The sequence below is a fragment of the Anas platyrhynchos genome, chromosome 7 (genome assembly GCF_047663525.1).
Source record: "Anas platyrhynchos isolate ZD024472 breed Pekin duck chromosome 7, IASCAAS_PekinDuck_T2T, whole genome shotgun sequence".
In the NCBI taxonomy this organism is placed as follows: Eukaryota; Metazoa; Chordata; class Aves; order Anseriformes; family Anatidae; genus Anas; species Anas platyrhynchos.
In genome coordinates this window covers 34,174,538-34,198,807 of record NC_092593.1, presented here as the reverse complement: position 1 = coordinate 34,198,807, position 24,270 = coordinate 34,174,538, and the positions used below count along the sequence as shown (strand labels likewise).

The 24,270-nt window shown below is 39.6% G+C and overlaps 1 protein-coding gene across 14 annotated transcripts in view; it reads right to left on the bottom strand.

Annotated features, from left to right (window-relative positions):
- The window catches only part of ZNF804A (zinc finger protein 804A), a 448,502-nt gene that overhangs the window by 34,168 nt on the left and 390,064 nt on the right, over nucleotides 1-24,270 (bottom strand). For all 14 annotated transcript variants that reach the window (XR_005267142.2, XM_072040465.1, XM_072040467.1 and 11 more), the window contains one exon: nucleotides 7,228-7,371. Coding sequence is in view for 13 of the 14 variants with exons in the window: in XM_072040465.1 (XP_071896566.1) it covers nucleotides 7,228-7,371 (144 nt within the window). In the remaining variant the exon portion in view is untranslated. The remainder of the gene's footprint in view (nucleotides 1-7,227; nucleotides 7,372-24,270) is intronic.

The following is a 24,270-nucleotide window of genomic DNA, read 5'->3' as shown; positions in this document are numbered from 1 at the left end:
TTTTTAATAGCCTATGCTCACAGTGCATAGTTTTCAGTTTATGATTATCAAAACAAACAAACAAACAAACAAAAAAACATTCAAAAGGCACTTTCTGATGGAAACTGAAGCATGTTCAGAAGGGCCTATCAGGATATTCAATAGTTATCTGAGTGACGTGCTAATGCAGACACAACTGTTGATTACTCTAGTGCAATGTGTTGCTGAATGAAATTTGTACTAATTTTGCATGGCAATGTACTGTCAGTGATTTAACAGGTTATGAGACTGACCACAATATTGAAAAGGATAAAGAAGAGAAGGATGCAGTAATTCAAGACAGGAAAAAACAGAAGAAAAAAAAGACTGTAAATACCAAGTTTCTATGCTCAGAAGGGGTTGCACTTGAGTTAGGCTACTCCCATATTAAAGAATGGGCTCCTTGTGGAGCCAGAAGTGCCAGCATATGGCATTAATATTCTGTTTGCAGACGATCCAAGGGATCAGACAGGGTATATGCTTTTCTACAGTAATTATGTTTGTTCTAAAAACACCTCTTCAGGAAAAATAAGTCAATTAGATAATCAAATATTATTACAGAACAGAATCTCCTAAACTCGAAAGAAAAGAAAAAAGTTATGCAGTATCTTTCCAGTTATAATTGCCAAAACAGGAATGTAGCTACATGTTTTCTTTGGTAATGAAGAAACAGAATGCTAGTTAGTAACAAAACTGAATTCTGTGGTATTAATATCTTAGTCAGGATGCCCTAATCTAAAGTGGCAGTTCAAGTTTGGAACTAAGGAGTGCCTAATTACTCCGTAACACTGATACCCATTAAGAAGCCAATTTCTGGAATTAAAATTTACAGGCAAAATAAAAACTGGAAGGAAAAGAAAACAGCTTTTTCTTTCTTTCATTCATGAAACAATGTAGGAAGTTTGTCCCTGAATACGTTCAAATATTCATCAATAAAAAACAGAAATGAACTGTTTGATTTTCAATTATCCTCTTCCCTCCCTGTCACCATCCAGCTGCTGCATTGCCCCAGGCACTCGGGTGCCAGAGGCAGAGCTTCAGGTGCCTTTACAGCACAGCAGCAGACTGAAGGAGGCAGGGCTAATGCCAGAAGAAGCACTCTTGTTAGACCATCATCTGTAAAGAGACTCCCACCTGGAAATTCCTCTCCAGCATTATGCTGTGGATACATTCTTTATGTTTCAATAGAGCAGAGATCCCCCGTTCTGTTTCTGTTTTGATAGAGGAGGGGTTGTTTTGTGGTTGTATGTGGGCTACAAATATATATACATATATATATACATATATATATATATCCAAAGGAACACATGCGGCTGGAACGTTTGGTGGTGTCCCTTTAATATTTAAAAAGGATGAAAAGATGAACATTTTTTCCTAAGGGAAAAAATTAAATATAGGAAGAGGCAAAATTACATTCGGTGACAGGGACAACAGTATTCAAACAAAATTATCTGGATCCTACTCTACGCCTGCTTCACTTTCAGAAGCTAAGATTGCCCATAAGGGCACACAGAAATATTGTTTTCTTCTGAGAAACAAGGTGGAGTAAAGGGAGGAATAGAAAATTTCTCCATTCCTGAAAGTTTGGCTGCAAGAATCCTGACTCTGATATCGAGAGTGAGAGGTCATCAAGTGTAAAGCAGAGAAAGCACACTGAAATGTACCGCAAAAAGGTATTTTCCCTCACAGGGAAAGGAAAAGATAATGCTCTGAGTGCTTCCCACCCCTGCTTTCTATAAGCTACACCCAACCACATGCACAGGATTACGTTAAAAAGACAGGGATCTCCTGGAAAGAGTCCAGTGGAGGGCCACAAAGATGATATGGGGCCTGGAGCATCTTCCCTATGAGGAAAGGCTGAGAGACATGGGGCTGTGCAGCCTGGAGAAAAGAAGACTGAGAGGGGATCTCCTCAATGTGTATAAATACCTGAGGGGTGGGAGAGGGAGGGATTTGGCCAACCTCTTTTCAGTGGTTTGCAGGGACAGGACAAGGGGCAATGGCCACAAGATAGAGCCCAGGAAGTCCCGCACCAACACGCGAAAGAACTTCTTCATGGTGGGGGTGACGGAGCACTGGGACAGGCTGTCCAGGGAGGTTGTGGGGTCTCCTTCTCCGGAGATATTTAAGGCCCACCTGGACGCCTACCTGGGCAGCCTGCTTTAAGGAACCTGCTTTGGCAGGGGGTTGGACCTAATGATCTTTCGAGGTCCTTTCCAACCCCTTCAATGCTGTGATTCTGTGACTTTACCCATGAGGGCACGCAGCAGCCATCACCACAAGCTCATTGTTGCTGTCTGTCCCACCAGCCCTGCAGCAGGGGAGCTTTGCCCCCTCAGCCCCAAAGGATCCAGTGGTTTTGACACCAAGATAACCGTGTGGGCATTCTTCTCATCCATGCCTAGCCTCGATGGCGCTTAAAGAAGGAATTTATTTCATCACTCTCGGGGGCTGTGATGGCTGTAATTGCTCACCACGGCCTTCTTGTCCACTCTGTCATCTTAAACATCCCGTTCTGGCCGGCTCAGTGTGCACTGAGGTCCAGGAAAACACAACACTGTTGCCAGCAGCACTGAGTTATGTCACATATCACATACATACATCATGCTCATTTTGCTTATGAAGCAACTCTTGTGGAACTTTTTTGAAGTCTTAAGGTTTTGTTCTGAACTAGCATAAACTTTTTTTTTTTTTTTTTAATATACTGCTCTAGAAGATGACACATTTTTGAGAATTGTTGTTTCTACACCTCCAAGATGGCATGCCACGTGTTGCCTTAGTGATTCAAATAGCTGTAGCAGGATTCGACTTGCAAAAAGCAGCCCGGGAAAAGCAACACAAAATACTGCTGGCTCCTGGTAAATAGTGCACGTCTTTCACTTCTGCAGCTGTGGGACTGAGCTACTACAATCCTTGTTCTCACCTATTTAAATTCTATTCTTCCATCCCAACATAAAATGATGCAAATGCAGAGCAACTAAGGGGCAGAAAATCCCTACTTCTGTCATGCATTTCTGTTGTTTTGAAGTTACAGAGAATAAAGAGCAGCGAGGTGTGTTAAGATCAAGTTTCAACAGAACACAGCTACCACTGACAATCACCCAGATTTCCTGAGGTACCATGAGCACATCCTGGGAACTAAGTCCTTCTTTTAAGCAGCTTTTCTCAGGGATTCCCTATCTGGCCATCCATGAGGTTTCCATAGCACTGAAGAGGGCTACACGAATTGCATAGGCTTCCTTGACAGATATAACGTAAACCTTGAGGATCACAAAACTAATATGCTGCTTAAAGAAAGGCACTTGAAAACTTTTTCAGGTGTTTACTAACAAAACACAGACATTTTGTGAACAACAACTGGCAAAATACAAAATGTACAGTGGCAAGTAGAAGGGATGGGATATATACGTTTCCTTTTTATTTAATTTTATTTTTGTAATGATGTAATGATGGCTGCAATGATAACTGCATTGATTTGTGGCTTTGTTTTTAAATTACAGTCAGAAAACTGGCATCATCCAATTATCTTTGCTGAGAATACTGGAATCTGCAAGTGTGCTACCTGCTATACAGCTGTTACTTTATACCTTACATGTTTCCATCCTTCATCCTTCCTGTAGGAGGTGTACATTTAGAAAAATTACTGTATTATCACTATTTTCATGCCTTATCACATCTTTCCACTTAAGATTTTCTTTTTCTTCACCTATATTCATTGAAATGTTTATCCAAAGACACCAGGATGATCAAAGGTCATATTCCTGATGGGCTACAGATCAGTATTTGCTGACCTATTTGGCATTAATCTCTTAAAATGCACAAAAAAGAAAAACATGTAGAGAGAGGAGAAAAATGTAGACAGGAGAAAACTGTGGCCGAAACAGGGAAAAAGGACATCTACTAATTTAGTCTTCCTCTATAATTTGTGCTTTAGTACCTCCATACGATTTTAAATACATTTTTAGAGCAGGGAGATCATTTTCATCAAGGGAGACAGCATTTGCAAAATGACCTCTGATTTTGTGGGGAAAGTTTCCTACTTACAATTTACTTAATTGATTGTATTTGCATATCTGGATGCAAATACATTAGGGCTCTTACTTTTATTTTTCACCACAGCTATTCTGATATTTAGAAAAGCCGTCCTGGGAGAGGAAAAAACAACAAGCTCAGGTGTGCTGCTGTGATATTGGGTGATTAATCAGAAGGTCTGGGATGGAGAGGAAGACTTTCAAATTCAAGAATAAAACCACTTCATTCTCACAGCAACAAGTCTCTTGAGGAATGACTGATGCAGGAGACCCAGCTGTGTGATCCAGCCTTCTTCACTGACAAGACAAAACAACTCTCTGCCTCTGAAAGGCTACGAGATGAAGGTCATTCACAGCTTTAGACTTGATGCTCTGCCACGTTCATCAAAATCACAGCATTTCTAGGAACACAGGCAGGATTTTTTCCCCTACCCTGCATGAACACAGCACTTCAGAGAGCTCTTTGTATGTTTCCAAATACTTCAGAAACTCTGCATAGTCACATAGATCTTTGAGTCTCAAAAACAGGTCTCAAAAGCTGCAGTCCATGATTTTAGACCATCATCATCAAACAGTAATTCTGTCATTAAGGAATCATAGCAGTTCAGCCTTAGTTACATTTCTGTCTGAATTGGGCTCAAAACACATTTAGTTTTAAAGATACCTGCACTCAATTTTGTTTTCCTTCTTTATGTCTAGGTTTTCAAAGCAAATAAAAGAGTTCATTTGTCTCCATTACCACTGACCTGACCTTGCAAGTTACTTTTCCAGGATTCTTAAAGGCTACAGATATTACTCTACAAACCATATTGTCTAAACTAAGAACAAGAAAGCACTAATAGAGGCAGGGGGAGACCCTGATACCTTGGTCTGAACTCTTTCAGGTTCTAGGAAATAAAATTAGTTTTGCCCTTTCCTTTCTTTTTGGACTACATATAATCCAAAAGCAGGGTTTCAGAAGCTAGATGAGACAATAAATCAAAACACAACCAATCCTTGACAGCATAGGGTCCCTCATCCAAAGGGGGGGAAATCACATAATTATAAAATCTTGTATTTTAAGCCTGGAAATTTACTGTGCTAGCAATCTTTGAATTGAAAATAGAACATGTACAATAACACTGAGGTACAGAAGCTGTAATGAAAATTTTCTCTGAGAAAGCATCCCATAGCTTAAGACTGTGTGATAACAGAACGCTCAATTAGGATTACATAAGGCTTTTCAGTAGAGCTGGGATGAACTCAGGTTTGGGCAGAAGTTTTTCATCTGCGTTATCACTGGAAAGACACTGTCAGGTGCTTGGAACCAAGTGAAACCTAACTAGCTGCATATGCTTATGACTGTTCTGAGATCACAGGAAACTTTCTACAAATGCTTCCCCTTACCTGCCCATTATTAGGAGAAAAGTGGGATTGAATGGAGAAAGTTGGAGAAAAATATGAAGCAAAATCCATGGACAGGTCAGTTGTTCATTCCCCTCCACTAAAAACTGCCACAGAAAATATTCCAGAAGAACTAAATTTTACCTAACATTTTAATCTCAGGAATTGATGGTCTCATTTTCCAGTAGTATTACAGAACATGTTCACTTAGTTGCAACAAGCATCCATACAACTTGTTCTACTGGAGAACTGGAAACTTTTGTCTGATTTCCCACCAAGGAGATTAGAGTTGTGGTTGTCTTATGTAGGAAGAGGATGGCTTCTTGGGTTTCACCAGCTACATCCACAAAGATACAAACAAACACAGACACCAAGGCCCCTACCCAAAAGGTGCAGAGGCAGGATCTGCTGCACTCCAAATGCTGGTGTGGTGCCCAGCATCTCCTGTCTAAAGTGATTAAAAAGGAGAAGTAGCTGTGTGAACCACTGAAAACAAGTCTCGTGCCTGACCTTGCTTTCAAAATCCATTTTTCATCAGTACTGAATAGAGAGAGGAGCAATTACTGCAGCCTTCAGGTTCTCATTATTTGAAAGTGCTTCAGAGCACTTTAAACATTTCTAAGAAAGTTCAAGTGGGGAAAATTCTGCCCATCACTTTATTCCCTTGCCCTCTATCAGTGAGGTGGTGCTGTGTGACAATGCCTGAAGAATCAGTTCTAGCTGTATTTCGACTACAAATTCTTACGACTCACAATAAGTATCTATAGGACGCAAGGAAGCTACCTGCTAATTTCTCACCTAATACAGCTTTCTCTCCAGCTTCTCATACACTGCTATTGTTGATGAGGTCTACAGCTCCATAGCTCTCAACACTAAATTGAAAAATCACAAAATGTAAAGCTGATAGCATCTGCCCTCAACCTGAAGGGAACTACAGGACAAAAGAAGATTCAATTAGAATGAAAAGCAATCGATCTTGATCAAGAACCCTATGACTTCACCAGATAAAACAAAGATAAAGGATAATAACCAGCTAATTGGACTGAGTAGAAAGTTTCTGTATGGTTAGATCATTATGTATTTTTTTGGTGAAGTCAATGAATTGCATTTTCCTCTAAATAATACAGTTTTGACCCTCTGGAGACTATGAGGTTGCACTGGTATGCCATTGCCGTATGAGACAGGTGTGTTGCCTCTCTCACTATGTTATAAAAGCAGGATATGGAACTTGGAGGTGCGGTGATAAAACATGGCGGTAAAACTGTAAATACCAGTGTTTAAAAGCTTACACTTACCTTATTGTGAACTGAGCCAGAAACTTTTCATTACCTTGGTTTTCTATATGCAGTGCATTTAAGTAAAATTGTGGCCCATTTCACACACATGCAGTTGTGAAAAGAAAGTTTACCAAAGACTATGTCAAGCTTCCTACTCACACCTGTTGCGACACAAATGCTTCCTTGCAATCTCTTAAATACACCACAGCATTTACTGATATGCAAAATTAAACTGATGACAAGTGAATTCTACATTTACATTTTCATCATTCCTTGTACCTTTTTACCATATAACTGTTCGCATTTCCCTTAGAGCATTCCCCATTCCTTACAGATCAGAATTTTTGGCTGTAAAATCTTTATGTTATGACGTGTTTCTAAGAAAAGTGCCTATTTTTGCTTCCCAGAATCTGAAATTTGACAACTGTGATTTTCAAGCCAACCCAAAGGACATGGAAACCAAAAATGTCAACACTCGTGCTGGAACCCAGTTTAAGTAGTGAGCAGATTCCTCTTACCTGTTTGTGAGCATGATCGTAAGAGTTAATGTGATTGTCAAACTCCTGATGTTTATAGTACTGCTTGTCACAGAGTTCACAGTAGAAGTTGGCTTTAAGATCTTCCAGGGCTTTTGCTATCGTGTTTTTCTTTTCAGCATAATCCTGGAAGGGGGTGGGAAAAAGGAATTTTAGTATTTTCCTTTGATACTGCGAATGGATTTTGTGCTCTGCAGTTAATCATATTTGTAAACATTTACACACCTCCATAACTAAAAGCCTTCACATATTTGCTGTGTTACACTGCACATATTTACTGTATCTGCTGAGAGGCTCAGGATTTGCACACTTCAATTTGCTATACAGTTGCCAGCTCCCCTTAGGGGCTCTGTCAGACGTTAGGCTACAGATGGATTTCCTCAGGTCCTTTCCAAATACAAATATTTATCATGTTGAAGGTTATTTTCCAGTTAATTTCTACCAAAGATTCAGTGCCCAGATGATCTGGTAGGTAATATGCCTCAGCAGAATAATCACAGACACAAACTCCAATAATTTAGTTATGAGACTTTCACAATGAAGTGTGCTTCTTAAAGTGAAAAAAAAATTAAAAGGAACTCTGCTGTGTCCCTCTTGAACACAGGTATATGTTAAAACATGATGAATGCTTTCATAGCTGAGATGTAATGAATATTTTCCATAGCTTTGCTATTTGTCATCCAGCATTAGAAAAGAAGGCCAGCATCTCCATTTACCATACATAAGCAAAAGCATTAAAAACAACCTGCTTATTATTTATCAGCGAATTATATACAAGCCATATTTATTAATTTCCTGAATTTTTTGATGACAATGTGGCCTGTTCAGAAAGAGCATGGAAATGGTCTGTCATCTCAAATTAGTTGAGCACCAGTTACATATTGAGCACATTTAACTTGAGTGAAATGCCACCTGCTCTTGACAAATCCGAGATAGAATTGACCCTAAAATCCCAACTGCAGCAAATATTGTTTACGAAAATACAGATAACCAAAGGCACATATTTAACATTGTACTTAAATATAATTCAGTGTGATCAGACTGTTAGCAAACACCACTGATTCAGATCCCAACAGAGCTCCTCCCTCGTTCAATTTTGCCCATTAAAAGAATTGCAAAAATCACTTCAGGACTGGGTTTTGAATACTGGCTGACACAAGAGGAACTCGCCTATTTCTAGGACATTTTTAGACTGATGTTGCATAAAATCTGTTTAATTAAAAAAAAAAAAAAAAAAAAAAAAAAAAAAACCCACATTATTTGAAGACTTATACATATATTTGCACTTTGAAATACACTTATACTTTATGGAAACTTATCCTAGAAACTCTGTAATTAGTTCTTGGTAATAATGAGTAACGAACTATAGGGTTTTAACCCCTTCAATTATTACTAAGACGCTTATGTTTAAGAAAGTAGTGGGGACAGCACATCAAGCCCTAAGGGTATGAAATAGCTTAAAAATAATCCTCATAGCCTACAAAGGAATGCCATCGTATTTTGATTTCTCAGAACAAAAAAACGAGGAGGAAATTGTATATTTGGGGGATTATCAGAACTCTGAAATATTATATATGATAATTGTGTAGGAGAACAGCAAATGTGATGGATTCTAAGGCAAGAACAGTGAAATAAACAATAACCTTTCTTGTATAAAGAGATCCCAACACACTGAATAACCCTCGAGTAAAATTTCACAAGACATACTAACATAAGGCAGTCAAATTATGTAATGCAGTTGGTGTTCCTCTTGACATAAGGCACCTTTTTGGAAACAATATAATTATTATGTAGCAGAACTAACCTGAATGGGATCTACTCTCCAGTTGTACCTGGCACGCCCAGCACGTCCCAATGGAACAGAGACACGGGAACCCTGTGAGCAACTGGGCTGCAAAGTAAGTACCTACTCTCATCGATACCTTGGGGTTTCTACTACTACAATCCTTCAGCTGGAGTTCTTTGGTGGGGAGGGTTAATTTTATATTTCAATATTATATTAATGTTTTAGAGGCAATATAAAGATTATTATCACATCATCTAAAATAGATGATAAGTAGAGGGAAAATATTAGTGGAATTTGCTCACGGACACAGGAAGGGAAAATATGGGATTTTTATGTGACAAGATTGAAGTGTTTAAAACCCAGAAGTATTTGATGTTAGGAACATAGGCTGTGCTGGATCAGGTCAACATTTGGAACCTGTGTAAAATTTTGCTGGGTACAACACCAAGGCAAAGCGACCCTTTACTAAGGACCACTCCCTTCTCTTTGTTTTGAAGCTGCATTGAAGTTTCATTTGTTCTCTTACTGGGAGAGCTCACGAACATACATGTTTTATTTTCTTTGTCTGAGCCTTTTGTAATTACATACACCCCTTCCACACAGTCTCCCAGGCATGTGTATTCAGTCATTCCTCATACCCAGGTCACTCATTATTTGTCCTGGTCCTTTTTGCAGCCTCCAAGGCTTTGCTAACTATCATCTCCTCTCTGACACGACAACACGATAACCAGATACACTGTGGTGCCATACAGTCCTATATTAATGCTCTCCATTTTATTTCCTATTCTTTTTTTGTATTAACTCTTAACATACACATTCTTTTAAATCACCATAGAGCACTCAGCCAACATTTTTATACAACTCCTTTATCACCTACATTACTTGTTGCTGAGCTATATTTTGCTGGCAGGAGAAGTTTCTATTCAATTACTAAATTTCATTTGATTTGTTGAACTACGTGCAGGAAATGGGGTAATTACGAAGACAGCACGCACTGCGTGGAAGAATGGGATGCCACTTTAAAAACTGGCAGGTAGTTGATTCTCTGCATGATACAGAGGAACATGAGTGTGTTCCTAAGTGGCTGCAGGAGGGGCAATGGCTGTTAACCAACCTAACTGGTGAGACACCCTGATCACCGTGATCTAAACACGGACAAAAAGCATTAACTAGTAATTGTGGACTGTGAGGTATCTATCTGCAACAGAAATATATTTGCATCAAGGAATTGCTAATGAAATAGTAGCAGTGTTTATTTTTATAAAATTTTGCATTGCACTCGAAGCACTCAAGAAATATCAAACAGTAGTTTCTTCATGTTATGACCTAAAACCATCAGATGGGACCTGTATTTTATTCCAATGTGGTGGGAAAGGATACCGAATCACCTCTCCAAACACCTCTGTCGATTTGCTTTAGGTTGGTCCTTTCCAAGGCTTCCAAGTGCTTTCCAAGGCCCTCCAGTGCTCAGAGCAACATCGACCGTGGGGATCTGGAGGCTGCCCACAGCTGGCGAGAATAAATTGCCATTGCTGGCTGGCATCAGGAGCTGAGGGAAGTCCGATGTCAAGGATGAGCAGGGAATGGAAATATGAGAATATAGGCTGCTGCTTCCCTGCCTGTTAGACTATTTGTATTGATTTGGAGGAGAGTACTACCTTGGAAGAGGAGGCTTTCGCTAGCGCTATGAATTTTGATGAGGGACAGCTGCCCAAAAGCTGACAGTAAGAAATGATAGTTCCTGGACCTTGATAGTGCTGGCAACAGATGACAGAGAGGAATGACAGAGACTTACTGGAGAGGAATATTCCTGGAGTAAAGTGGTAGCCAAAAACCCACTTAAAACAGTTAACTATGATCAAACTTAGTCCCGGTTCCATCAAAAAAATTGCAAACCATGCTGGAAGTTTTAAAAGAACTTTGAATTATGATTCAGTTTGGTAATGAAACTCAGAACTCAGTGTCACTTCATTTCATTATTTTTTCCTGAAAGGCTTATTGTCTGAAAGCCTACAGCTATAATTCACAGTAGCCATCTTTCATAATTTATATGAAAGACCTCTAATATGTGATCACCTCTCTCAGCTGGCTTTGTTTCTCTAAATCCATCTTCTCCACCCTCCAAATCCTTAAGCCTGTGCAAACGCTGCTGCAAGCATCTGACAAATTGTACAAAGAGCAGGCTTCATCTGCAGAGGTGCTACCTTTACCCACCGAGACAGGAGTTTCTGCTCCTGTTCTACAAGGGAAAGAAAGAAGGGAAGCTACAAAAACATTTAATGCTTCCCATGGACAACTTTGGGAAGTTGACTGGATTCCTCAGTCTAGGGGATGCCTTTATTTAGTGCACTGCAGGCTCATATTTTTGCTGCCTGTAGAATGGTTAAACAGGAAACAAGAACCATGTAAGAACCTGAAATTAAAATATAGCAACTACACCGTGGTGATTGCCAGCGTCGATACTCTTACTTCCCAAGAAATGTGAGCTCCTCTTATTGCAGTAAGCTATTTCGCATTTACTGTAGACTTAAAAGGGTCAGGCACGCAGTCACTGCAAAGTAAAACATATTACAGAAACAAACCCCTTCTTCAGGAGAATTTACTGGTACAGTCATCCCAGAGAGGATTAGCCTGCTCTGGCCTGAACCTCCGGATTAGACCACATTAGACCTGACAGATGTTCCAGTGTAACCTTCCTTGACAAAAACTATTTAAAGCTTTTTTTTTTTTTTTTCTGTCCTGATAAAAAACAGCAAAAGCATATTTTGAACACTGTCAAAAAACTCCAGCTAATTCTCTTGCTTTGGCAAAACTACTCTATATCTTACCTGTATTTATAGAATCTGCTTAGAAAATATGACACACACACACAGACCAGTTAACCCGTACCCACGGACACAATCTACAATGATTCCTTCATTTCTGGTATATTTGCTAGGTGTTAGAAGGACAGTGTGAAGCAGCAAATTTCACTGAAAAAAAAGCAACAATTTACAATTTAGTAACATCTCCTCTGCCATCTATCTTGGTATTACTCAGTACATACAATTTGTTTTTATATCTTCCTATATCACTTCTTCCTCATGTGCGCAGTCTATACATCATCCACTGATGCACTTGAAGGAATAAATAAAAAATATCATGCATTAGTAATATTAATGCACTCTAGCACCAAATCTAATTATTTATAAGGTTCTTATCCTTATCAGGGCGGTGAGGCCAAAGCAAAAAGCAATTAGATACATTGATCAAATTACTCATTGATCTTAGCAAACTCATTTCCAAGCAGTGTATAGCAAGCTTCAGTTTCACCCTAACTTGAAAAGGAGGCTGGCAGGGAAAATGAGTACCAGCAATACTGGCAGATCTTCCCGGTTACTGTACTTGAGACTTTCCCATTAGCTGTGAGATATGATAGCTACCTAAAACTCGCAAGGCCATATACATCAGATGTTATTTCACTGGGTTTTTGATCCCTCCTGACATTGTCCTTCCAGGCAAAGTAGCTTCCACAGGCAGTGACCCTACGGTTTCAGTGCTTTGCTGCACTGCAAGGTTATGGGCCCAAGGAAGAAACACTACCCCGAAGACCCCTATATAAATAGAACATCATAGGTTGAAAAAGAAAAGAAGAAACAAACAAACAAAAAAAAAGAAAGAAAAAACACCCCACCTTTGTTTTCTCTTTTAGATTACATGCAGACAACTAACTGCGACCAAAACACTTATTACATACAAGAGAGCTAATCAGTATTCTGGTGTGTGCATATTTGAAAATGTTACTGAAGACATGCAAATAGCTATGAAATTGTACTCTCAGCTTCATGGACAGTATTCTTGTTTAGGTGCAAACCCTAGTATTAGGATAAATAACAGTGAAATCAGATGGAAATAGCAAAATGTATTCCAACTTGTGCTGCCTGCTTCCTAACAGCATCCTCAATTTTGGAAACACCACATTTTGCAAGCACACCAACTGATGCCACCAGCTGGATTCTGCAGCCCCCAACTAACTGAGGGATGGACGGATGAGGTGGATGAGAGTTTGGACAAAGCTAGACCAGCACAAAGCAGAGCAATGCAGAGCAGTGCTCTGCAATGTTAAGACTGAATTAACTTTAAAGGAAGCTAATGATGAGACAGCAATTTGTTATCACATTTGTCTGTCTCATTAACTTCCTTAAAGCACTTTCAACTGTATAATTACTTTTAACTGGGACTCATAAAATCACTTGATTAGCTTTTTTGCCATTAAAACTAACTCTTGTGCATATATCTGTAGAATTATTTATTTATTCTAACACTTTAAATACTATATCCAGGCAGAGCATGCACTCAAAAGGTGACACGAAAGCTGGCCACACGTTTCTGCTGGCTACCTGTATTGTGAAGGGGCTCTTCACCAGTGTTTTGTGAGAAAACCAACACAGGTCTGGTTGTAATGGAGAAAAATTTATCTTACCCCATCACCACCACTCATCTTCTGAAATCCACAGAGGATGGAATAGAAGAAGGTTTTGCTGTAGCAAAGACAGGTTTCCTCCTGATATGTGTTAAAAGAATACCATTTTCACTAAATGTTTATCACTGTCAAATGATAAGCAGAGGAAGAAGGAGCCTTTGCTGCTCTACCTGAAACAGTCCAGTCACATGCTTTAATTTGAACAGAATTTTGATTTAAAAAACAAACAAACAAAATCGCAAAACCTTGGGGTTGATTTTCAGCATTTTGTTTCCTTGCAGGAGGCATGTGGGCATCTAAAGATTCTCACAGCTCCTTAACGTGGTTTCATTGACAGGAAAGTGTCTAATGCAATTAAGATCCTTTGGAAAATCAGGTTTTTGTTTCTGATCCTTGCAATGCCAACCTAAATGAGATGAAGTGCCTTTTAACCCCACAGAACTCACAACCCCGAGAACAGACTGAAAACCACTCTTGAGCACGAAAGCCACACACTGGAAAAAATCTTGATTTTTATGCCCAGCAGCATTCCATCTAAAGGGAACATGACAACATGTGGTCAGTGGTTTCAGAACCAGGGGAAGGGCAAAAGACAGGGAAAGGGGACTTGTTGATTTATTTCACCTGAACTTAACCCACTGCCAATTGACTGGTAGCTATTAATCTGTGTTAAAAGTTGCTCTAGAGCTTGTCAAGCGTTAATTTGTTTGTGTAGTTAGTTTTTGGCCTGGTAAAAATCGCCAGTTTAGTTGGCTGAGGCATTGGGGAACCAGAAAATTGGATGCCATCTACAATATATTTAACTTTGAACATGGCATCGGTCTGTGGGACAGCTCATGCATTAAAGCCTGCATACCTGCATGCTCAGGAGCAGAGGCCTCAGCAAGCACCAAGTTCAGTTTTCCTAGCTTTAGTTGCTGTACTTGACTGTGACAGCTCTTTTTCCTAAAAATATAAGATTTTTATCATAATCCTCCATAGCAATTTCTTGGCTAAATTTTCAAAACATTTTTCTTGTATTTTCTCTTTCTGTTTATATTTTTAAAAGTTTTTGTTGTTGTTTGTTTTGTTTGGGGAGGGGAGGTAATAGAATGATATTTGAATTAAAATTAAGATATTTCTTTTTCATTTTCATTTGATTCCTCTCCAGAACCCAGCTTCTCCATGAGTGACTAAAATTACAAATTATTCTACTTACAGTAACTATGTTATTTAAACATACAACAATGCTTCAAAACCCATGAACATCACACTATATATTTATTGGCCCTGCTGAGGAAGTTTCAAATCATATTTTAAATTCAGTAGGTCCACTGAGTTTTCGCAGTCGATGTGTTTGCTCCAAGCAGAGCTTATTGAAGTAAACACTCGTGGAAACCCCCTCCGCAGGCTCAGTGAGCTTTCTTTACAGACCCTTTTACTGATTCCGTTTTGCTCTGGCTTTCCAGACCATTAAACCTTCTCATGCAAATATACCATCTTTTTATAGCTTCAGGGACCCGTCATTGCTAGCCTTACTTTATGTGCTTTGAAGTGATGTGCCACAAGCACTTCAGTGTCTGGCCATTGAAAAGATACCTCAGAGCAGTGCAAGGTCTAAAGCACTTGTGGGTTGCATGCTTCTGCCTAGGAAGTCCTGGCTGCAGGTAGGAAACACTTCCAGCTGCGAACGAGAAAGATATTCTGCTTCACCCTGCCACCTTATCCAACTGGACTGACTGCACAGACACATGGTGATTAAATGGAATTCATCCCATAGGCTTGTGCCAGGGTACTTTTGATTTTAGGAGTTCTCTCATTAGAAAACACACAAGAAACACTAGGAATTACACTGCTCTGCTCCTTCACTTGACTAATTATGGATAGGCAAAAGCTTAAGATTTTGCATTATTATGCAGTATTACGATATGCATTTATTTTCCTAAAATTAATCCTGTTACCATAGACAGAAGAAGTGAAAACAGGAGAAAAAAAAAAAAAAGGTATTATTTCTTTCAGCACCTGTAAATAAAACAGATCTTCTTCTCTCTACCATCCAGGAATCCATTTTTTACACAGTGTTTTCTGGCCAAGAGCCTCACAAAACTACACTGAAGCCCACAGAAACAGTCCTAAATGGTAAACAGAATTAAGCTTAAATATGTCATAGAGAAAATACCTTGAGGGAAAAAACAAACCATCCAACCAAGCCCCACAAAAAAACCTACAGGCTTGCAATGGTGCAATGGAGGCTGCTGATGGCAGATGGTCTGGGATTTTGTCCTTCTGGAATGTACGAACCAACATGACAATTTTGTCAGCATGGACACGCACAGCATTTCTATACCTAGGGCCACTTGGAAGTACGGAAACACAGTAGGTTCCTAAAACAACTTTTTAAATATAAAAGTCTGTTGTGGGGTTTTGTGTGTTTTTCTTTTCCTTTTTTTCCCCTCTAACCTGTTGTTGAGTTTTATGGGAAAATACATGAAAAAAAGCAGAATTACTGAGTCACTGTTATTCTCCAAGTGATGTTACACAAACACCGATCCCTCCTCACGTGCAGATACATTCCCACCTCCCCTTTCCCCCCACAGCCGCAATAAGGCACACACTGGTTTTGAAGACTTTGTCCTTATCTTTCTGAGGTTGTTTTGTTAAGCTGCCAATGCATGAAAGGAGTCCTGCAGGAGCCCTGATTTACCTTGGCAGATCTACAATATCTAAATGATGAGTGACCCTATTGCAGTCTTAAACCCAGCTGTATCATCTTAGAGATGAGATGGGCCTGGGCTTTGTTCTCATGCCAAATACATTTTTTCCAAGAACTTCAAATGAGTTTTTCCTAGTTATTTATTTATTATTATTATTTTATGAGAAGCAATGGCAGATTCAGCATTTATCACTGTGATGAGCCTCTCTTATACAAAAAGGTATTTGAATAGATGTGACTTATGAGAATAGCAACTTTATGAGAATGGTAACACTTAAGTTTTGAAGACTTTAGGTCATAAAGCTGAATAGTTGATACTCGACAATTTCAATAAAAGGGAAAGACAGATGGTGGAAGCGGAACAAAAATGCCACTTACAGCTCCCAGGGACACACAAAGCCTTCAGGCACGCTGCTTTCTACCTCCACCTCCTGGCCAAAGGGGAGAAGGGAAGGTTGAGGCTGATGTGATGCTTTTCATCCTTACCTTGGAAAACGGGGAGAAAACAAAGGACTGCGGTACAGCCGCACGTCAAGACACACTGTTGGGTAAATGGTTCTGGACTTGAGTGTCAGAGAGAAAAAAGGCATGAAAAGCACTTTTACCCATCTCTTTGCTGCCTACCTATCTAGGGAAGCGTTTGGGCAGCGAATTTCTTACATACGGTGTACAAGAGCTGATTAAAGGTATCTACAAATGACTAGCTATTAGCACTGACAACATTTTCCAGGAGATTCTTAAAACGGCGGCAGGAGTGGGGCGGTACCTGCGCCGCTCGGCTGCCTGAAGTGCTGCATGAAGGACACCTTTCACTGCCAGAAGGACGCACAAAGGAGGAAAGAAGCATTCGCGCTGCATCGTCCATGAACGTTAACTGTGGTTAAAGAAGTGCAGAGAAAGTGAGCTGCATCCGCAAAATTGACAAAGTCTGCTCAAAGAAAACCCATACTTAAAGCTGACGTGTTAGCATAGACGATGTCTCTAGAATGATCCTTAGTCACGTATCTCCATTTCACTCCATTTTCTCTCCTGTTTTATTCACAGCAAATTGTCAAAAATCCCTGAAGTTGAGCAAAAACACGGAGACTGACACAGTATCAGTTAAAAAACAAACAAACAAAAACCTTTTTGATACGGATTCACAAAAGCTCAGGGCAAGACTAGAGACTGGGACCTGGCTGAAGTGGGAGGGAGCATTTCTGCCCACCTAGCCAAAGACAACGCGATGCTAAAACACAAAACTAATGTGAGCAGTGCTAACACACTTGTCTGTACCTTTCCTAGTAGTAGGTAAACATCAAAAACATCAAGATTAATTTGAAACTAGCATTTACAATTATCTTTCTTACTGGCTATTTTTATGTGAGCAGTGCCTGTAGGTTCCCATTGTTTTAATAGCCCACAACAGAATACCAAAACCTGTTTTACAGTCCCCAGAAGTTTAAGTGTTAAGCTTCTCCTCAACAGGAAGATTTCACTTCAATTCCAAGTCACTCTTCCTCCTGTGCAAGCATACATTCATGTAGACTAGCAAGCTAATTTAGGTAAAAAAATGCTTATTTGGGGAAAAATATATAAAATTAAAACCTTTAACCAGTTTACATATGTGGTTACGTGGTGCTCAGCTCCATCAGCATCCTGCAAGCCCAAACAACAGGGTGTTTGCATAAGATGTGGAACCAACAAATCAACCTCTACTACAGAGGGGAAAATCAAAGCTAATAGCAACAGATCTGAAAGAAATTAGTGTAAACCAGTCATAAAAAGCAAGGCTCCTAACGTGTTATGCACTGATAAATATATGCATTTAGCTTTCCATAAAACTACAGATCCAAAGATCTTCACATTTAGAACTCATGGAGGAGTTGCTAGGATTGTGAACTGCTCAGCAGCTACAAAAGCAGCATGACCTGAAGGAACAAGGATCCTCCGATGTAAATAGGAAAAAAGAATTGAAGGAAGAGGGAAATAATGGCTCAATGTGCTGGACAGAAATGTATATTGAGGAGATTCCAGCACCAGTGGTGAGCTTGAGGCATTCAGTAAAAGAAACTGATATCTTGCATACAAGTGATATTTTTTTTGAAAGGCTTCATTTTCTTGGATTATTCAATTCTCACTTAGCCTTAAGCCATCCCTGCCCAGCCAAAAGGTTTCTCTTTTTTAGTTGAAAGGAGCTCCAGCTGCCTTGAAGAAATAAACAAAAGAAAAATTCCCAGTGCCATGGAAACTGCATGATGCACAACATGCTTTTTCAGCAGGAAGAATCCAGGAAATGTATGCGACATTAGCATTTCTGAACCCACTACTCATTTGTGTTAAAAAGAAACCATATCTGCAATATTGCTGATACAACAGTCAGATTAGCAGCACTGCAGCTTATCTGTGGTTAATAGTAACATATTGCTATAGTATAGCTACTTGGGAAAGAAGCTAAACACAAGATGAAATGGCTCAGAAAACTGGCATCTGGATACAGAGCTCAGTGAGAAGCACTTAAAAAAAATTAATCCTGAAGCAGCAGTGACTAGAAATCACAAAGGTCAGATATATCTAACCAAGCTTTCCCAAACCTTAAAGGTAGGGTTCTAGGACTTTATTCTTTCTCAAATCCAAGTTCAGCCAGCAGCAGTAGTGAAGACTCATTTCATCTGGACCTGAGTTTCAGGTGCAGATTGTCCAACATGCACAGATTATGTCCTCACACTATGGTCTTTTCCTCTTCCCTGGCATTTATGAGATCCTGCAGTATTGCAAAAACATGTAGGACGTAAAAACTTTGAGTTCTTTGCTTCTTTGTTAATTCCAGCTGAAATGGGCTTTCCATTTCATGCATACATGTACATTAACCTGTGTGCATACAGCACATGTTAGCACAAAGCTAACTTTAGAAACCAGACTTAAAATATGCTCCCTACTAGCTAAAATGATCTACTGTCTTGCTGAATTTCCTGTGGTAACAGAAATGGATTTAGGAAACCATCAGGCCTTGCTCAGTCTCACAAAGAAAATTCCCCACAGGATGTTACCCATGAAAAATAGTGAAATTAGGCAAAAACCATCGTCAGAAAGAAAAAAATGTAAGCACAGTGGAGAGTCTCAAGTTGAAGTTTCAAATCTGGGTGGCTTTAGTGCTGACCTTACCAGAAAGAAGTATCAGGACTATCTTTGCTGCCAAATGCTGCGCAAATACAAAAGCACAACAACGACAGCAGCTCGAGGAGGTAATGCCACAACACACAGCTCGTGCTTTGCTTCCCCACCAATGTTCAACCTCTCACCACCTTGCAAAGTTACACCAGAGACAGCTCTTTTGGATCAATATATCCTGTGGGATTTTAAAAATATGTTAATTAAAAATATGTGCCCTGGTTCCTAAATTTGTGCTAACGATTTTGAGGAGTTTACCTTTTATTACTGCAGGATGCAATAATAAACTGTGCAGGATGTATTCTGGGCATCCAATGAAAAAATAACCATTTCTCCAAACTAAACTCCATCCTATGGTAAAATATTTCCTACTGATTCAAGTCAGGTGAAAGTCTTTTCACCAGTCCCAACAAGCAATTTGTTTCTTACAACCAGGGTGGAAGGGCAGTCAGCTGAGGATGCTCACATTGAAGTTTTGTGTCTGGATGCTGCCAGGAGATGTTAAATGAAGACAAAGCATTCACCTTTCTTTTTTCCAATTTCACCCATAATGATGCGGTTGAAGTTATATGCATATTTTTAATGGTTTGCTTTATTTGAAGCATTGCTTTATCACAGTTTGTGTATACTTTGATTGCTTTGCATGTAATCATTTTCATGAACCAAAGTTTAGTCAGTGAATTGCTTATAAAAATAAAGTAGATGGTAACTGCATTTAACACAATTAACATTGGTGTTTTTTTTTAATATAAAGAGCTTTTCATTTGTTTTTATCCACTGAAGCACCTTAAATCATCTAATGACAATGGCCCCACGTGCAATGGGACTGCACTGATGGAGCACAAGAGCTCCACCAGTTCTCATAATATGAGTCAGCAACTGTGCTGTGATATCTTTAATTTGGTACAAGCCAAATCCTCTTAAGAGCACCCGCTGGAATCCAAAAGGTCAAACATGAAAGTGGCAGAAAATCAATACTGACATCTTCCGTCACCCTGCACAATCTATATAACTCTTTCTAAGCTTAATTGCTTCTTTCTAATCTTTCTAATATTTTGGCTGCTCAAATCTTGCTTATGTAACGTTTCAAAAATGCAACAGAATTGCTTTTCTGCAGGGAAAGTTGTTACTGTTAGCACTAAAAATCAGAACAAAGCTGGGTTTTGGGTGGGCTTTGTGCAGACACCATTGTGATCAAAGTTATGCATTTATATAGCGACTGCCTGAAGCCATGACAACACGACTGACTGCACTCCTCCACCAGCTAGACCACTTTTGAAGTCGGTTAGCCCAAAATTTTAGACCTATTAATACCAGTTCTGCCCATACTTACTTTCTTACAGATTTGTAAGAAGTACAGGTCCTCTATTTACATGTTTATAAGGGTTAAAATCAAAACGCTGTGAAAAAGAAATTCCACAAGCCTTGAGAACCAGCTTTCTTGCCTACTGCATTTTTAATTATGAATAAATACCAGGCAACTGCCTAGCCACTAATAATCAATACATGCAACATGGAGGAAAACATTAATTTTTCAAGAAAGAGACTATAATATGAAGCCAAGAAAAGGTCATTCTAATCTAAAACAGATTAAAACTAAAATGAATTAAACATCCCTTTAACTTTGATGGGAGAAGTTAACAGGCGCTACATCTGTTAGCAATCTTCTCATACAAAATGATCCCCCAGCAAAAAGAATGGGAGAAAATACAGATTCCAGCAGACAGGGAATAACCTTTTGTGTCCTTCAAAAGAAAGCTGAAAGGACATAGAAAAGAATCAGCACTCGGCCGTATCCTGTTTTTATTTGGGTTCTTTCCTTGGAACGCTAGACAAGTCTGCTGATTGCATTATTTTTTCCATATCCTGAGCTTATGAGTTTTTCAAACATTTTTCTAGGATCCCTCTCACATTAGAATTGGGTTTTATAGCTCAGTAATCACACGCAGGGAAGTAATGAAAGTAGAAAAGTTGTGATCATGACCATCACCTGATTTTTTGAACATTACAAAACAAGCTATGGAAACAGTGGTTTTTGTCTTTACTCAGTTAAAATGGTTCTGTCAGTCAACTCAGTTGACACAAAATCTATCTGAATAGAAACGCAGCCTTCAACATCTGCACTGTACAGAAAGGAACCACAAACCTATGACTCCGGCACCTCACCACATAGGAAGGAGTCCCTCCTGGCCAGGACCAATAATGCTCCCCAGGAACAGCTGCCGCCAACCCACCAGCCATAGCTGCCAGCTCCTGCTCACCCCAAAGCACCTTTTAACCAAACGCCTTTCCAAAATGAACACAAGAGCACCATTAAACACTCTCACTATTCCTTACAAGTGCATTCAGGTATGGAATTCATCATTCCTTCTTCTCCATATGCAGCCTCATCCAAGCAAAACCGATGAAACTTCATCTCAGGGCACTGCGATGATCATTGGCTTAAAATTACAAAGGTGCACAAAAACATATCTGGATTCAAAAATTAGGCATCAGCTGCATGCGACCAGCACATAAAAGCCCAGGGGATTGTGTGACCTGAAACTAGGACTGCAAAAACGCTGCTAGGCAGGAATGCGCCAGAGCATGTCACACCAGAGGCGTCCCACCTTAAACCAAAGCAGGGCAACTTCCATAGCCCGGAGCAAGTGGTTGAGCAGTGCACATGTAACACTTCTGGCAGAAAAAGCAGTCAACGATTCCTAACTGATAGGAAGGGTAAAGAGCCCTGTGACCTCGCATGAGGTGGGCAGGCTATGCAGTTGCTCTGACTGACTCCCTGGAAGAGCGATCAAGTGTTCCAAACCATCTCAGGAATCCTCAGAATCACCTCCACAACACTGACAGCACCTGGCGTTGTGAACGGTTTGGTTGATAGTGTCTGTGTGTACATTCCCCACAGAAGGAGTGTTTCCATTTGGGAAGCAGCTCACAAAATGAGGCAGATCTAAAATTATTGCTTCAAATAACAGCTCCTGGAAAAGTAAGTTTTCACTCCTTTCTGTTTCTTGAGCATTAGCGTTACGCTTTTGCTATAAATGGCAGTTCAAAGGCTGAAAATAAGGCTTTTAATGTCGACCTGCATGCTTAATTTTAAATGTAATGAGAAGGATACAATTTAATAGAAATTCATTGACCTTTTAAAATGCTTTTCTATACCATTTTCTCTCATAAATTGGAGAAATATTTACTAGCATGAAGCTTTTATTTTTTCCATTAACAAATAGTTTTCCCCCTCCCTACTTGATTCTAGTCATAAACTGTTCTTAATGATATCATAATTATATGCCACACAAATAGTTATGGAATAAAGTATTTTTAAATTCCATTTAAAAGTAGTAAAGTCACAGCGCGAAGTAGTAGGCAGAAGGCATTAATTATGCACCGTTCAACAGCATAAGTGAAAATGCAAATTCTTTTAACACATATTTAAATAGCTGTTTGCATCTCAAAACACATCCCATAAAATAAGAGCTACTTCAACTCATGACAAGAAAACTGTTACCTGAAGAATTACAGCAAACTCCCAAAGTAACAAAACAGAAAAGTATGTTTTCACAGAAATCAGTATATACATATATATGGGTATGTATATATCTATACACACATGGAAAACGGGACCTTAAAAGTTTGGGTTGAAGCCATGCCGTTATTGCTTTTTCAGCAATTCTGAGCTGGGTCTGCCCACCAGCCCTGTTTGTGTATTGAACGTTTTCCTTCTTGCTGAATAAGCTCTGCCGGGCTTCTCGAAGGGGGACACGGGCATCACTCGCACTAGCTGCACAGCTGCCTGACCCTAACACTGTTTGCTTCAATTGTTATTCTGCAGAGCCAAGCACCTCAGAGGGATGGGTAGAGACAAGGACAGAAGAGCTGACTTGCAGCAGATGCAATCTCACACAGAAATCATCCCAACAAAATAGCGTGACCACTCTATGTGAGGACCTAACCATTACTGAAGTCATATCTAATCACTTGCAAGCAATTAGGTCCATCATCACTACTTAAGCCAAGTTGTCATAACTAATGTTGTTAACAGGATTAACAAGATTCTTCCAGTAGCAGGGATGTAAAATAGTTTTGTCTCACCACTGTTCTTAAGTCAACAGATACATCACACTGTGATGAAACATAAGAACAAGCAAATATTGACCTTAATAAACATTTTATTTCCATCCTCTTTGCTTTTACTGTATCTTTAGAAGTCACAAAAGACAGTTCAAGCACACTCCCTAGCACATGCTTCAGTTTTAGGAAGAAAGCCCCACAGTGCAATTCTTTCTAATGAATGACACAGAGAATATTTGCTGTCCAACAAAACACTGCGTTTCCTACAAATTACAAACTTTCTTAAATCGAGAAAGTTCTGGTTTTGTTTTTGTTTTGTTTTTTGTTTGTTGTTATTCCCTAGCTCTGGAACATGAAAACATTTCCAAACATCTCTGACTATGTAACCTAATATAGATAGAGCAATGAAGCTTTAGACTTTCAAGTCTTGCTTCTCTAAATGCGATACACATATACCTAATTAAATCTGTGTTATTGTGCCCCTGGTATTTCATTCTGGTGGTTCTCTGTTTCCCCACACTGAGCCAATAGATGGAGTTTTGGAGAGGAGTTTTTGGACAGAGCATCACAGCACCTACCTGCCTCGTTCCAACTTTCCTGCAGGCCCAGCGCATGTGACTGTGCCAAGACGCACGGCGGCACCAGCAGGCAAAGCCGCCCTACTGTCCTGTACTTTGCTTTCTGGCAAGGAGGGAACAGCTCTTAATCTACTGCTGAATGTATTGACCCGACGTGAACAGGAAGGTGACACCAGTATCATCAGCGGGCAAGATCAATGGAAAGGCGAAGAACTCAAACAATCTCATGTAAATACAAAGGGACCGCATTAAAGCCACTGTAAAATCAGATAACGTTGATTTGATTGAA